The sequence below is a fragment of the Aedes aegypti genome, chromosome 2 (assembly GCF_002204515.2).
Source record: "Aedes aegypti strain LVP_AGWG chromosome 2, AaegL5.0 Primary Assembly, whole genome shotgun sequence".
In the NCBI taxonomy this organism is placed as follows: Eukaryota; Metazoa; Arthropoda; class Insecta; order Diptera; family Culicidae; genus Aedes; species Aedes aegypti.
The window spans coordinates 155088344-155105234 of NC_035108.1; the positions used below are offsets into that span (position 1 = coordinate 155088344).

The following is a 16891-nucleotide window of genomic DNA, read 5'->3' on the forward strand; positions in this document are numbered from 1 at the left end:
GAAGAAAATTGAATTGACAAGAATAAAATTTTCTTTGTTTACATGTTACTTACCTAAGGAACAGGACGCCTTAACTAATGTTGAAGTTAATAGAAATCGTGAATATAACTAAATTTCAATTTATTGTTCAAAAACTTGTGGAGTAAGTGAAAAGTGACATTTTGCAAAAACTTTTTCTGTATTTTTTTCCATTTTTACATAAAAATCAATTATAGCATACTGTTTATATTTGGTGGGAGTCAAGTTAAAAAATAAAGACGACCTCATTTATTTCAATTTAAAGTCTTTAGAATTTGAAGAATCTCAACTATACGATTTCCATTACCCACTTGCCCCACGGTACTTTATTCTATTTTTACTAATATTTCAATTCAACTTCGAATATCAATAACATAAACGCGTTCAGAAAAAGTTACAGTATTTATTTTATGCCCCTAAATGAAATAAATTGGTTTGGAAAGTATTTGAACACAACCGGACTTTCGCCATTATAACTTGTTTATCCATTTTCAAAAACTGGCTCTGAATTCGGTAAAGTTTGAACAACCATACTATAAAACTGCTTATCACAATACACACTGAAGTCGACAGCAGCTGCAAGCCCTTTGAATTATTTACATTTACAGTCTTCCACCTAGTATAGAACATACCGTAATTTCGGGTGAAATTGATCATTTTTCACGGTTTTTCTTGTCTGATTTCTATAATGTTGGCAATGCCAAACAACTGAATGCAGAAAAACAGGTACGAAGGTGAGCCTCAGTGGCTCAAGTATCGACATTTTCTAGCGAAAGTAATTCTCGCATACTCTGGGATAAGGCCCTAAAAGCCATTGGTAACCATGTGTGTAGCTCGTTGTTTCTGAGCAAATGAAGGAATAAACATCCAAACCAACATCACTGGTAGGTAGATAATGATCCTTTCTTCACCATAGAGTTGTTGATTAACGTGTAAATCCATTCAAATGCTCAGAAACAATGAGCTACACACATGGTTACCAATGGCTTTTAGGGCGAGATCATAAGTTATGCGAGAATTGTAGTGCTAAAAAATACCTTTAGAATAAAAAATCGGGTGTTGTCATTTCGGGGTGAAATTGATCACTTATCAATGCGATTATTGTTAGTTTTCAAAACAACTCTACGTAATTAACTTGAGCTCCCAGAATTCGAATATGCTTGCTAAATTCTGAACAATACAATATTTATAGAAATAATGCATAGTGAAATTTCAAGAATTACGCAGAAAACGCTTAAATGTATGCAATTTTCTAGCGAATTTCCTGATATCTAACAGAAATTCAATTATTTCAACCAAATGAGCGAATTAGTACGAGTTTTGGTTATGAAATCTTGTTTGGGGATATATCTGAAGTATCCTCACAAACTTTCAGGATTATACCATGTTCAAATCCTTGTCTAGAACTAGAAGTTTATTGATGTTTGTCAATACTGCACCGTACATGATTTTGAAATTTTACATTATTTTCATAGAAATACACATTCTTTAAAGTAAAAAACTTCACAACACACAGTTTGATAGTACTTACGACAAACAACGTTCATTCACTGCATGTTACATTGATATATGTGCTCCATTAGGAAGAAACAAAATCGAGTGACACGGTGATCAATTTCACCCGAATTTACGGTACTAATGTACAATTCTATTTTGCTATGGAAATTGGTTACTCACCATACTCACAAAGAGTAACTTGCTCACTCACCGAGAGTAATGACGTCATACTCACTGCGAGTATTACTCTTTACGTGAGTAATACTCGCAGTGAGTTATGACGTCATACTCTCGCGTGAGTTAGAGTAAGGAATGAGTGACTCACAGCGTGAGTATTACTCGCAAACGAGTACGAGAGTGAGTATTTTTTTACTCGCGAGCACGAGTTTCCCAACACTGGTCGACATAGACTCATGCCCATAAACATTTAGAACTATATACCCTTACTTTTACCTGATTTTTATTATTATAAAAAATAATCTTTGTATGGTTCGATGCTAAAAGTATCGACTTATCGCATGTCCACGTTGTCTTTAGAGTACTGATAGTTGGGTGATTTTTTGAACTGAGGTTGCATGAATCGCATCACTTACCAAGGTGAATCCTGATCATGCAGCCATGATCTCTCTTCACTAATAAAACAACCATGGGGATGCGGTCTCTAGTAACAATGGATGTCACACTAACATTCACTCCTTTCCCCGATGACCGTAAGGACATGGCCGGCGCCGTTATTGACTTTTTAATGTTTGGAGTTCTCGATAGTGTACGTTGGAGGTGGAAAGCTACTCCCAAGCTACATTTCTTGGTTCCTTGTGCAACTTCGATTATTCTGATCAATCACGGAGTAGCAACTACGAATTGAACGGTCATCAGTGCTAATGCTTATACTTATGCATTTAGTTTGCACGCGTTCTGTGAGCAGTCGAGTTCAGGTTTTCGCGTCACAGGAGTGATATTTTGCTTTTGTGAAATCAGCGGCTGATGAAAGTAGCTTACAGCTGCTCAAATAAGGATGGATGGTGAGCTCGTTTCATGCTTTTATTTTAAATGTACAATATATTATGAAACTTATTTATGTCATGACAACGGTAGGAATGTTACTTAAATGAATGGATTGACCAAAACATGAACAGTTCATCACTGTTAGTGTTGACATAGACTCTTATACATTAACTTCAAAAACCCCATCTTTCCTTTTACTTGATTTTTATTATTATAAAAACATAATCTTTGAATGGTTCGACGCTAAAAGTGTCGACTTACCGTATGTTCACGCTATCTTTTGAGTACTTATAGGTGATTTTTTGAACTGAGGTTGCTTGAACCCCATTACTTATCAAGGTGAATCCTGATCATTCAGCTATGATCCCTCTTCACTAACTCCTACCTGTGACAACCATGGACATGCAGAGGTGATCTAGTAACAATAGATGTCACACTAACATTCCTTCCCTTCCTGTGACCGTAAGGATATGGCCGGCGTCGTTATTGGCTTTTTAATGTTTGGAGTTCTCGAAAGTGTACATTGAAGATGGAAAGCTACTCCCAAGCTACATCTCTTGGTTCCTTGTGCAACTTCGATTATTCTGGTCAATTACGGAGTAGCAACTACGAGTTGTACGGTCATCAATGCTTATGCTTTATGCTTAGATTGTGTTCAAACAGGATGACCACCGAAACCTATAACGAAACTTACATACTTACTTTGATGAGATACGATTACAAAGATTAGCAATATAATAACTTGCATCAAAATTACAACAAAACAGATTCCCCCGCGCCAATTGCTCAATTTTCATTCGTAAAGTTTTGCTTATATATAAGTTAACGAAATAGATATCGTTATGTTCTCCATCGATAAAAGCAAACCGGAAAGGCTCATCAAGATCGCTACAGAAGAATACTTTTAAAACATAGACTGATATATTAAAGGCGCAGTGAATGTGAAACTAATATAAACGAGGAATGAGCACTTCACTTCACTCTGGAATGGAACCAGGTACAGAATTACTGCAGAAGGCAATTGAAGTTGAAGTGAAGACAATTCGGATCACATAAGTGCACACATTACCTAAAATGCAATTGTCACACCGAGGGGAAGTTTTCACGTGAAATTTTGTTGAAGTTGTTCATTACTCTTACAAAGATTGGCAAATCATAAGACGGTCATAAAAACTCACAAATGCTCAGGAACTTTTTTCAAGATATTTGCATCAAGAGTCTCTCGAGTGGGCTTAGGGCTCCTCCGGTCGTTTCTTTATGAAATCCGTTCAGATTTTATCAGTTGGAATTTTTCTCAATGAATTATTGGAATTCTTCTACGACTTTTTTTAACAGGTCCCATTTGGAAACAGTAAAGTTTCAATTCCTGACATTCTCCCATTTTACCAGGGATTGTTACAAAAACCTAAAAAAAACTCCTAAAACATCTTAAGAGATTTATGCTCGATGTTTATCTACGAACCACTCCAACAATTCTTTCAGGGATTATTCTATTCGTTTCTTCTGGGACATATCGAAATTAATCAAAGAAATACTTCGAGAATACACTCTAGGATTCCTTTTTGAATCACTCCATGATTCCGTTCAGTTTTCCAAGGGTTTCTTTTATTTCTAAAAGAGATCCAAAGATTTTTCAAGTATTGTGCCTTTTGTTTTTTTTTTCGAGGGATCTTCTAAGAATTCATTCAGAAAATGGAATAAGAAATCAATTCTTCCAGGCAGTTTTCATGGACTCTTGAAGAAATTTATGTTTCTGGCTCATTGTAAAAAAAAATCAAATATTAGTCCTAAGATCCAGAAATTTCTAAAGAGATTCTTCTTCAACTTCGACCAGTAAATTCAGGCAAATCCAGGCACATTTACAAGAAAAACCCTTCTAGTATTGTTCCAGGACTTTCATAGGAGTTCTCTAGTGATTGTTCTAAACTCTTAGGATTGATCTCAACACTCAGTAATATTTACTGTGATGTTCACAAGTGTTTTCTTAGAATTTGTTCAGGTACTTCTTCATGGATTCCTCCGAGACTTGCTTTGAAAATTCTTCCAAGGAAGTCTGGAAGCGGATTTTCCATAGATTTGTTTTTTTTTTATTACGGCTCCCCAAAACAAACATTAGAATATTGAGAATTGAACAGAATTGTAACACAAATTTGAATGCGTTCAGCTCCGTTATACCTGATGGCGCTTGAGCCTGTAAATAAACGAAAAAGCAAAAAAAGATTCCAATCGGAATTTCTTCGAACATTTCTGCAAACTATTTCAGAAATATCTACAAAATATGTATCCAATATTTTTCATAACAAATTTAAATAATTAATTTTTCCTGTGAGAATTGCTCGAAATATTCCGGTGAGGATTTCTATTGGTTCTTCAATGATTTCAAGATTCTTTTTCTTGCAAACTTATAGAATCTTTTTCTTGCTTTTGTTTAAAAATAAGCATTTAAAGAAAACAACTTTTACATGAACTCCTTCAAGGATTCTTACAAGAATGCTCTAAATAAATTCTTAGTTGTTGCATGTATTCCAGGAATATTATTCTTAGGAATTCTCAAAGGATTCCAATTAGGATATTATCAGAAAGTATTCCATACAGGTAATTACATGACAACGATTTCAATTCTTCTATAAGTTTAAGTTATAGTAATACATTTATTTGACCATGTTCATGATTCTTCATGACCGGATCTATTAGTAACATTTTTATGTATTATATTATGCGAGATAAGTGCGATAAAAAAGCGAATGCAATTGCCACCGTCAACGACGATACTTCCTTAAATGCACGATTGAAACATGAATTTTTCATGATTATTTTCCCCGGTGCGAAATCGCAAACGAAAGGATATTGAATCTCAAAATATTATGTAAATAGTCGAATCTAATGAAGCATACGCAGAGCATTGTAAATGGTAAATGGAAACTAAATTCCTGCTGGATTTCTTAATTTTTCATTTTTCCTTTCAACAAGAGAAAACGTGACCAATCTGTTAAATTGCTTCCCCAATGCGTTTTGATTGAGTACCGTGCAACATCAAACTCGCTGGTGTTTGTAGAATAAAATGTGGCTGTCGACAAATTACAGAATAAAATTTATAGCGAATACTCGTTACGAGAAGCAGTTTAGCACGTAAGGATTTATATACAAAAAAAAAATAAAGCTAAAAAGGCTAAAATGGCAAAACAAAAAAAAGCTGAGGCATTTATATTTAGGCAAGTAACTAATCTGGATGAAATCTGTTCAATACAAAAAAAAAGTGCGCACTTTTGCAAACAAAGTCGGTCGCAAAAAAATAAGCAAAACAGCTGTGTTACGAAACGTGACGAGTAAAATGTTCTCATTTGTTGCTATATTACTTTTTGTACGAAGGAATTAGTCTTGAATACGAGAGCCATGTAAAACCGAAACTTGTGTAATCGAGACAAATGTTGCGATCGTTTCCACAATAAAGAAAAACAATGAAAACGAGGTTTTTTTCTGGTAATTTATTTAAATTATCTTGAAGAATTATCCCTTCTAGATGAATACTTTAATCAACTTCCTCAATGGTGGGTCCGGCACCTCCGGTTGGTGGAGGAGCTCCAGCTCCAGGCATGCCACCGGGCATTCCACCTGGCATACCTCCAGCTCCCTGGTACAGCTTCTGAATGATCGGGTTGCACACAGCTTCCAGTTCTTTTTGCTTATGCTCAAACTCTTCCTTTTCAGCGGTTTGGTTACCATCTAGCCATGAAATGGTATCATTACACTTGTCCATAATAAGTGTCTTATCCGATTCAGCGATTTTGTCCTTGATGTTGGCATCCTCCATCGTTGATTTCATGTTGAAACAATAAGATTCCAGAGAATTCTTGGCAGAAATCTTCTCCCGTTGCTTCTCATCTTCGTTGCGGAACTTCTCCGCTTCATTGACCATACGATCGATGTCTTCCTTGCTCAGACGTCCCTTATCGTTGGTGATGGTAATACGGTTTTCCTTGTTAGTCGATTTCTCAATAGCAGACACGTTCATGATACCGTTGGCATCGATATCGAACGTAACTTCAATCTGCGGAACTCCCCTTGGTGCTGGAGGAATTCCACTCAGCTCAAACTTGCCCAGCAAATTATTATCCTTGGTCATTGCACGTTCACCTTCAAAGACCTGAATCAGCACACCCGGCTGGTTATCCGAGTAAGTAGTGAAAGTCTGAGTTTGCTTAGTAGGTATAGTGGTGTTGCGCTTGATCAGGACAGTCATAACCCCTCCAGCAGTTTCAATACCAAGAGATAACGGAGTGACATCCAAGAGCAGCAGGTCCTGAACCGCTTCCGACGTATCACCCTGCAGAATAGCAGCTTGAACAGCCGCGCCATAAGCAACAGCCTCATCGGGGTTGATCGACTTGTTCAACTCCTTTCCGTTGAAGAAATCTTGCAACAGCTTCTGAACCTTCGGGATACGAGTCGAGCCACCAACCAGAACAATGTCATGAATGCTGCCCTTATCCATCTTGGCATCACGAAGAGCCTTCGCAACCGGTTCCATTGTGTCACGGAACAGATCAGAGTTCAGTTCTTCGAATCGGGCTCGGGTGATTGAAGTGTAGAAATCGATACCCTCAAATAGAGAATCGATTTCAATGCTGGCCTGAGTCGAAGCCGACAAAGTACGCTTGGCTCGCTCGCAAGCTGTACGCAGACGTCTCAGAGCACGCTTGTTGCTCGAGAGATCCTTCTTGTGCTTCCTCTTGAATTCTTCCACGAAATGGCTGACCATTCGGTTGTCGAAGTCCTCACCACCCAAATGGGTGTCACCAGCAGTGGATTTCACCTCGAAAATGCCTTCCTCGATGGTCAAAACGGACACATCGAAAGTACCACCACCCAAATCGAAGATCAGAACATTCCTTTCGCCGGCACCTTTCTTGTCCAAACCGTAAGCAATGGCAGCAGCCGTCGGTTCGTTGATGATACGCAGAACGTTCAATCCGGATATAGCTCCGGCATCCTTCGTAGCTTGACGCTGCGAATCGTTGAAGTAAGCCGGTACAGTGATAACGGCGTTGGCGATCTTAGTTCCCAAGTAGGCTTCAGCGGTTTCCTTCATCTTGACCAGAACCATGGAAGAAACTTCCTCCGGGAAGAAGCTTTTCTTCTCACCCTTGTACTCAACCTGTAGCTTGGGTTTGCCGCCATCGCTGATCACTTCAAATGGCCAGTGCTTCATGTCAGCCTGTACAGTTGGGTCGTCAAACTTGCGACCAATCAAGCGTTTGGCATCTGTAAAACAGGAAATGACATTTTTTGTGTTAGTAGTTGTAGAATATCGCTAAAGCGAATATATGTTTCAGACTTTTAGGTATAACCAGGATTATATGTTTGATAGATTCAATTACATCGTACGTGGAAAAGATGGACTTGATAATAATCCACGATCATTCCAACTTTATTATATCTACTACAACAGCAGCTAATATAACATAAGCCCAAGAGCATGCACTACGAGTACTATGAGAGCCTATATAAGGGCTATGAAGAAGACCAAAACAAGATAACAAGATTAGGGCTAAGTAGCCCGTCATTTTAGCAACAATGATGACTTTCCAGCTTGCATTCCAAAGTGATAAAACTCAGCCTTGATAGTTTATATTGACTTGAAAAAGTATCGCTGTACGCCCTAACATGCATATAGTATGCTGATACTTTTTCAGGTGTGTCAGTGCAAAACCAACTGATTTTCTTCGACTCAAAATCGTGAGATGAATTAGCAACAATCATCAACAGCGCATGCCAATTTCAATGACGGCCTACTTCGCCTTAAATTTTAAGATCACTCGTAGGAATATCCGCAAACAACTGGCAGCAACCGAGAAGCGATGCTACCAAATAGACCATGTTTGTCCATGGGCACATTTGTTCTGTGATTTGTTAGATTGCTTCAAGTGTTTTTTTTTTTTTGTTAATAATTTAAACTTGCCTTAAGCATTGGGAATAACAAAATATTTGTCGGTAATATTGAATCTAATATATTTTAGACATCTGAATCAAAATGGTATCGGAAAGATTTAAGTTGCTGATGTCATCAAGTTTCCTGTACAAGGCCAAAAAATTATTAAGTTGAATCTGTCTAAAAACCGGCCATTTCTCAGATGTCATAGATGTCATGACCTTTCGTGGCCCTTATATCGACTAGGACCATTATCGTATTGTAGTTAAAACTCGGGCGCGAAATCACGCATTTTCGAGTTAATAGAACGATGCATTGCAATATACAACGCAACAAGCAGTTGAGAACAATCCATGTTTCTGGAGATGTCAACAGCTTGTGGGATTCTATCCACGAAAATGTGGTTGACACTGGTGCATGATGAAGACGAAACAAGTGGTTCGATAAAGAGAGCCTTAGAGTGACAGATATATAAAATCCCTCCAGAAGCCGTATGCCAATGGCAGATACTCAGCTAAACAGAGAGTAGTACAAAGCAGCGAGAGCAGAACAAAATTTAATCCACCACGCAACGGCGCGCTGCACACTATGCCCATCGTGCTTTAAAGTACTCTACTAAAGCTTTTATGGTTGTATTTTTAGGGTTCATGATGTATATTAGCTTAAAATAATGTATATTTAGGGCATGCGTTAAAAGTGAACAAAATAATGTGTCCATTGGCTACTTTTCAATGATTTTCACTACCATCTCAATGATCTTTTTTTTTTTGTTGGAATAAGGATTCGAATCCACAACTAGGATGATGATGTGCGGCGTTGGTGTCCTGTGCTAAAGCTGCTGATGTGATAAGGTAGGATAAAAGTTCCATATAAACGAAGCCACTGTGTGTGTTAACCATTACTATTCGCCCAGTTATTACGAATAGAAAGAAATCTCTTCGGCGATTGAACAACAGTTATTTCCTTTCCTCACCAAATGAAACATTAATAGAAAGCATTTGATCATCATTCTTTCTCGTAGAGGAAATAACAGAACTTAACTCACAAAACAAAGGCCTAGCGCATTAAAAAGATTTAAGGGGAGAGAAAATGGTAGACATTTTCTCTCGCTCCTTATGAATAAAAGAGTCTCATAGATAAAATACAACTACTCTGAATCAATACATATGTTCCTAGATCATGAAATGGTGGTTCGAGATGAAAGATAGTCATTTCATTATAAAAATTGTTCTTCTTCCATATCCCACAAAACGTAATGAGCGAATGCGAACGTGCTCGATCGTCTTATTTATTTATTACAGATTCGAGTGCGTTTAATGAGGTTACGAAGTCTTGTATGACAGCATAACTGTATATTCACACTAAACGCTTAACATAATGCTGAATTAAAATAATGCTACAAAACATTCATAATGTTAATCAAATGGATCATTGCTTGACAGTTATTGAATTAATGCATGATAACATTATTAATGCAAAAAATGTTGACTTTCGATCAAATTAATGCATTGATATAATGCTTGTAGTTACTTGGGGCAGTTTCACCAATCGAGCCATCAAATTCTTCTAAATGTATTGGTGGAAGAATAATGTGATGACTGCATACACCAATATTTGAGAAAGGGCACAGACTCGTATACGCCAATTACAGAGGGATTACTCTGAATTCAGAGCACAAAATATTATCGCTCATCCTGTCTAAATCTAATAGATTGACATCACTCAGGGAATCCTTCGTCGGCGAATACTAGGCTGGCTTCGAAGAACCGCTCATATACGTACTAGCTGTTCACCTGGCAAATGATAAATTCTGAGTAAAAATTAAGGTGGCGTAGTAGTGAAAAAATGAGCTTTAGCAGGTAATATCTGAACAAAATCTTCCGGCGAAACAAATTAGACTGATAAATTAAAAACTGGATGATTATTCCAATGTGAAATGCTGAAGTGGGTGAGTTTGTTCCAGTTGGAAAGCTTAATCGTCAATGATATATTTTTTTTAATTTGTGATCCAATAACCGTCAAGCATGCAAAACAAACATTTTTCAGATATTCACATTCTTAAATTTGTTAGAATGAGGAAGTGAATAAGTTTCATAGTTTTGTGTTACACGGAGACGGAATTCAACTCAATTTTGGGTTGTTTCAACGCAATTCCGTAGTTGAGCCCAATAACTCAATTTTGGCTAAATTTCCAAGGTCCCCACTAAGTAGTTTGGCTTTAGTTCCATTAGAAAAATATACTCAATTTTGGGTTGATTTAACGCAAAATTGAGTTCTTTCGACCCAAACATAAGAAAAGTTGCATTTACCCAAATTTGGCTTATTGGGCCAAAGTACCCCCATTGGGTAGATACAGCTCTCTCTATTTTTGACAACATTCGTGTGGGAGAAAGAGAAAAGCGAGAGATTTTGGGTTGAAACTATAATCGATATACTTAATTTTGGGTAAAGTAAACTCAAAAATTAGGTAAAAATATTTCTCCGTGTAGATTTCCACACCTTATATTTCTGCTTCTCTCTTACTAATCCACTGTTGATTGGCTCTCGTTCTGTTCGCCTAACACAGTAAAAAATAAATTTATATCGGCCGACATTTTTTTTAATTATGTATCAAGAATCAGACTATAATGAATTTGATCACATCCATATTACAGCAATATTATGTTTTAAATGTAATCGTATTCAAATGACGCAAATTCCAAGAGAGCCATTTCAATTAGTAACACAAAACCCGTAGAAGATTGAACTCACTTTTCTCAGCGTATTGAGATGACCGAGAGATATCGGAAGCGACTCTGGCTCGCTAGACCATGATTCAAATCCCGGTCAAACTTTTACTCCTTTTTTGTTAACTTCTTAACCAGACTATATCAATCGCTAGACCCCGATTTTCAGCAGTTGATTTTACACGTTTACACGATTAAAATATGTTACTTACACCATATTTGGGACGGGACTGTTTAAATTTATTTATTTTTTTCACGCATTTTATAGTAGGGCTGTGCAAATATCGATATTATCGATAATATCGATTTTATCGGGCCTATATTATCGATACGATATCCGATATCTCATGACCCGATATTTTCCGATATCGATAAAACAATTGCCGATCCGATAATCAGAATTATTTTCATTAATTATATTGAAGAAATGAAACTGATTCAATGGAATTCTAGATGTCCTCTGAGAATTGCATGTCGTAATCACAAAATTCAAGAAATGCACTACATAATGCAAAAGTTTATGTGGAAAATTATCGATTTTGCTTTTACACCCATCTTTTAAAAATTATCGGATATCGGTTTAATACCGATAAATTCAAATCCAATATATCGCCGATACCGATATTGAATCAAAATTTTATCGCCGATACCGATAAATGCATATTGTGCACAGTCCTATTTTATAGTACAAAGACTACCTTGGATCATTATACGTGTTTTGTTTTGATAACACAAATTTGTATCGTGGAAACGTTGCATTTGTTTAATCGTTGAATAAACTATGGATGGTTCGCCACTATAAACGTCGGTATAGGCCCTTATTCAAGTTTTATTAAGATACTCGTACTTATTCTTTTATTTCTAAAAAATAATATTTCGAATAATTCAATATTAAAAATTTCGATGCACTGATAGATAACTTTTTAAATTGAAAGGTCCATGAATCGCATCACTGGTGAATCATCCAAAGTAAATCTTGATCACGGCTTTTGAACCCCCCCGCTAACAAAACTCCTTCCTGTGAAAATCATGGAGATACAGAGGTGATCTCGGTCTCTAGTAGCAATGGACGTCACACTAACCTTCCTTCCCTTTCTCGATGACCGTAAGGACTTGGCCAGCGCCGTTATTGACATTTCCAAGTTTGAAGTCCTCGAAATTGTGCATTAAAGATGGTATGCTACTCTCAAGCTTTTTCTGTTGGTTCCCTGTGCAATTTTTATTATTCCAGTCAATCACGGAGTAGCAACTACAAATTGTACGGTCATTAACGCTTATGCTTATGACAAATTATATATTGGATGGTCAAATTCTAGAGTTGAAACTTAAGACGAAGTATCAACCTCGTTTCTGACGTTAAACGGATAGAAGTAGAGCGTTACACATTCTAATTTACTGTTAAACTTTGCGCTCGAGGGTGCGATAGGAAATCTGGCGTGTGTTCGGAGCTGTTCAGAGTCATTGGACCACGAGTTCACTATTTGACGTTTGAGCGGTGCCGTGTTATTTACGTGACCATTGGCTGAATTGGCTGTGGTCGCACGGTTGTGGAACATACAAATTTGTTTTGTTCATAATATTATATTATAATGCATTAAATCTCGCATAATTTATGATAACACCCCAAAAACCATTGGTAGCTTAGAGTGTGGTTCGTTCTTTCTGAACATAAGAATAGATTCACAAGTTAATAAACTACGCTAAAATGAAGAGAAACCCATCCTTCATCTTCCAGCGGTGATAGTTCGGATGTTTATTCATTCCTTTAGTCAGAAACAACGAGCTCAACACTTGGTTACTATTGTAAATTTTATTTATTTATTAATTATTGAAATTAGGGGAAGTGATGGAGAAATGAACACCGTGCCTTTAACGGAGGAAAAACAAATATCAATAAGTTTTGCCACGCACGGACGATTTAGAGCATAAAACAAAGTGTTCGGATTGATATGAAGGTCTATTTAAATGATAACATCAACGAAAACTAAGATTTTACAAACAAATCACGTTTGAAAATTAAAACTGACGTAACTTTTAGCTCGGATATCTTGAGGATTTTCTGTGATGCGCATATCGTTATGATATGATGTCAAAATCAAAATCTTAAGGTGTTGTATAAGATTTATTTTTGAATGGGTTACGATCATTTATGGATGCATTTCTGGAAATGCAATGGAATTTTTCAAAAATATCTATTTTGTTGTATGATGTCCATTTTTCCACCAACAGCTATTCATTTTACCCACATAGTGCAGGTATCTTTCTACATCTCCGAACGAGACACCGAAGTAAAACAGTGGATCACTTAACCCACTGGGATTGATAAATATTCAGTGTATTAGAAATTGATTGATTTTCCCTGATTGGAAAACATATAATTGTAACTTTAAAAATTAAAAATGCACTTCCGGCAACTTAGTGGTATTTTGAAATGACATAATGTGACCTAACAGGGAAGGGAGCAATTTATGATATTACCATTACAATTGGCTCATGTAAATATAAGTGTCAAGGAAAATAAATACTTTGGGAAGCTATTTGAAGAATATCGTCATAGTAACCATGCAATTTTGTTTATAATATGGTTTCATGAGTTGATATCAAACCATGGAACATCGATTCATGGAGATTTCATTGTATTGGGAAATCCTGGCAAGAATTTTGTGAGAATCATATCCAAGATTCTAGAGTCCTGTCACGGATTCCAAGAGAATCTCATCCAAGATTCATTTTAACATTCTATCCTGGAATATGTAAGCATGCTGTCAAGGATTTTATAAGAAGCCTGATCTGCATTCTGTCAGATATTTACCTAGGATTCTTTCAGAATCTAACCAATCTAGCCTAGGATTTGGTGGCAACTAAACCTTGTATTTAGTGGCAATTCTGTGAAAATCTTGCCAAAGTGTTTCGTCAAAATCATTCAGTCAGAACTCGTTGTAAGATTTCGATAGTAATTACTATTGGTTAGATTTTACATAAGCTAAATATAGAATGCTCATGGTATTATTGGTGTCAACTTCAGATATTACATATTCTATTCTTTTGAGAATCTGTGATTTTGCGTGAACTCCTCCCAGGATTACAATTATTGTCCTTATTATAGTGGCTTTTTGCCTCTATTAATGTTAATAGTGCTGTAAAAAATCAGCCTGTAATTCAATGTTATTTTTTATCTATTTGGCCTTTTCATTTTGAATTTAAATTAAATTATCGCAATCATCTTCATTTTCTTCTAGGCATTACGTCCTCACTGAGACAGAGCCTGCTTCTCAATGAGCACTTCCACAGTTATTAACTGGGAGCTTTCGATGGCAAAGTTGCCATTTTGGAATTCGTATATCGTGTGTCAAGTACGGGTTAGTAGTGTTTGATCCTTTGGTCGCGTTGCTTGCTCCTGCGGGAGCGGGTGATGCGGGCAGGAGCAATAATCAAACGATTAAATAAATTGCATGATTTTGCTTGTGCAACCACAGTTTTCATCCAAATGAGCTCATGTTTTGACAGGACACTAAGAATCAGCATCTTATGGATTATGAACCACCTCAATGTGTATGAATTGACATTTTAAAGGCCAAGATTTCAATTCAATATTGGAAATATTTGAATTGACAAGTAACTGGAAAGGTGCTAGATTAGGGAGGTTTTTAAATTTAAAAATGTTTGAGAATCCAATCTCCCATATGTTCCATACCATCCTTACCATAAAAATAGTGTTCCGTGAAATTTTCAGCCTTCTAGGTGGTGATTTAAAGGTGGCCCAAAGGCAATGTAGGTTTATACGAAAATTACTATGGAGAAATTTTGAGATATGTTCCAAACACGCTAGTACCGTAATGCCACCTTTAAATTACCAGCTAGAAAGCTGAAAATTTCACAGAACGCTTTTTTTTATGGTAAAGATGGTAAGAAGCATATTTTTAAACATTTTTAAAATTTGAATCACCCTAGTGCTACATCCTTCAAGGCTAAACATCAATAAGCGCTGGATAACGCACTTTTAGTCTATCCACGGAACTCAACCAATACTTTCGTGTCCATTTGCACCGTACATTTTTAGTGTAACAGGAGACCCGCTTAACTAGAAAGCATTATCAAAATCGATAAAATCTCCAATAAAGCTACACTGCACTCAACATTTGAAATTCAATACTCAGTACAGAAATATGAACACCTTTTACGATATTATGTTGAATGTGCACCCGAACTAAAATCCACTACATAGTTTAATCGATTGCTAATTTCAATTTCCATTCAACATTTCCAAACCAACGACACCGTTCGATACTCACCGAAAATGGTATTATTTGGATTCATGGCCACCTGATTCTTCGCTGCATCGCCGATCAAACGTTCAGAATCGGTGAAGGCCACGTAGGACGGCGTGGTGCGGTTGCCCTGGTCGTTGGCAATGATGTCCACCTTGCCATGCTGGAACACTCCGACGCAGGAGTACGTCGTTCCCAAATCGATACCAACGGCTGGAGTCTTGGACATGGTACAATATTCTAAAAAAGCAGGAAAGAAAAAACCAACCGCTAATCAGTCATCATCCGTTTTATTTATAGCGCTTGGCAATCACATCGGGTATGTATTTTTAGATCACGTGCTCAGCTAAGGAAAATCCTAGAACCGTTTTCACGCAACAAATGTTACCGTATGCAATTGAGATAATTTTCATTTATCTGTATATCTAGGGCACTAAACCGGAAACTATTGTCACTCATTTACCTAATCAGCTGTCCGTTCGATAAACTTTCCACTGATAATCCACGATTCGAATAAAAAAGTAATAAATGGGAATGAACTTCGCCTTTTGAAGATTGTGTCTTTTTCAACAAAGCGATCTGATCTGTTCAACGTTTCCCAACGAACTAATCGACGATTTCGGCGGTATCCGAGCTTAAAATAGGCCACCAAAGCATTATGTCAAGTTGTGAGAAATAAAACACTCACTCACGATCTGTGTCTAGAATATTCATTTTGAGTTTGTCTGCACCTATAGGTGTGATCAGTAGTTGACGCTGCCGTTAGATACCTAGTCGCATTCAAAATCATAAGACACAGTGCAGCGAGCACATGGATTTTGTTTAACCTTCTTGATGGTAACCATGCGTCTCCATCGAGTGGGAAGGTCAATCTACTACATATCGAATGGGCGGTAGCGCATGGTGTCATCAATGACGTTCAACGCATTAGAGAGTTTGTGCGAAGTACACTTAAACTTCTTTCAGCATATGCATTCCATACATTTTTAGCATTTTTAGAGTATTGTTGAAGGATTATTCCTTAGTGTTAGAGGTAGATTTACTGAAAATTTCAGTTAATTTGGTCGTTCCATGAGTTGGCGCATTCCAATTGAAATTAATATGGGATTTCCAGCTCAAACATATGGGAAACAGCACATTGTTTATTTTTTGTTTCAGCAAAATGGTAGATCGCGTTCATTTGAATCCAGAATATCGAAAACACTACTTGATACTATAGCGAACAGTACTGTAGAAAGTTGTATCATGATTAAAATTGAATAAGTTGGTGATGTAAAGCAGATTCGTTAAACACAAGTAATATTGCTTCGCATTACTTCAACACCGCATGGTGGCCAACATGCTGCCTATGACGCTGAGCGAGCTGTTGCACAAGGGGATTTTTTTTATTTCCGTACAGAGTGGGCCGAAGGGTCTCAGATTTTCATGAAACTTTTTCCACAGGCAGG

General features: G+C 36.9%; 1 protein-coding gene across 2 annotated transcripts; it reads right to left on the reverse strand.

Annotated features, from left to right (window-relative positions):
* Positions 1 to 5986: 5986 nt before the first annotated feature.
* LOC110676139 (heat shock 70 kDa protein cognate 4-like) lies at positions 5987 to 16066 on the reverse strand. Of its 2 annotated transcripts, none has more exons than XM_021842855.1 (3): positions 15907 to 16066; positions 15468 to 15683; positions 5987 to 7782 (listed from the first exon to the last, which is right to left on the reverse strand). In XM_021842855.1, exons 2-3 carry the CDS (start codon positions 15670 to 15672, stop codon positions 6050 to 6052), a joined length of 1938 nt encoding a protein of 645 aa, XP_021698547.1. In that variant the 5' UTR covers positions 15673 to 15683; positions 15907 to 16066; the 3' UTR covers positions 5987 to 6049. The 2 variants fall into 2 exon arrangements, with proteins under 2 accessions (XP_021698547.1, XP_021698548.1); XM_021842856.1 differs by lacking the exon at positions 15907 to 16066 and adding an exon at positions 15758 to 15829.
* Between the last annotated feature and the right edge of the window lie 825 nt (positions 16067 to 16891).

What these genes read in the sequence shown, in the direction of transcription:
- LOC110676139 (XM_021842855.1), bottom strand. Translation starts at nt 15,672, where the DNA reads ATGTCCAAGACTCCAGCCGTTGGTATCGATTTGGGAACGACGTACTCC. An exon ending in TCCAAATAATACCATTTTCG is followed by an intron (nt 7,783 to 15,467) that starts GTGAGTATCGAA and finishes CCTGTTTTACAG; the next exon opens with ATGCCAAACGCTTGATTGGT.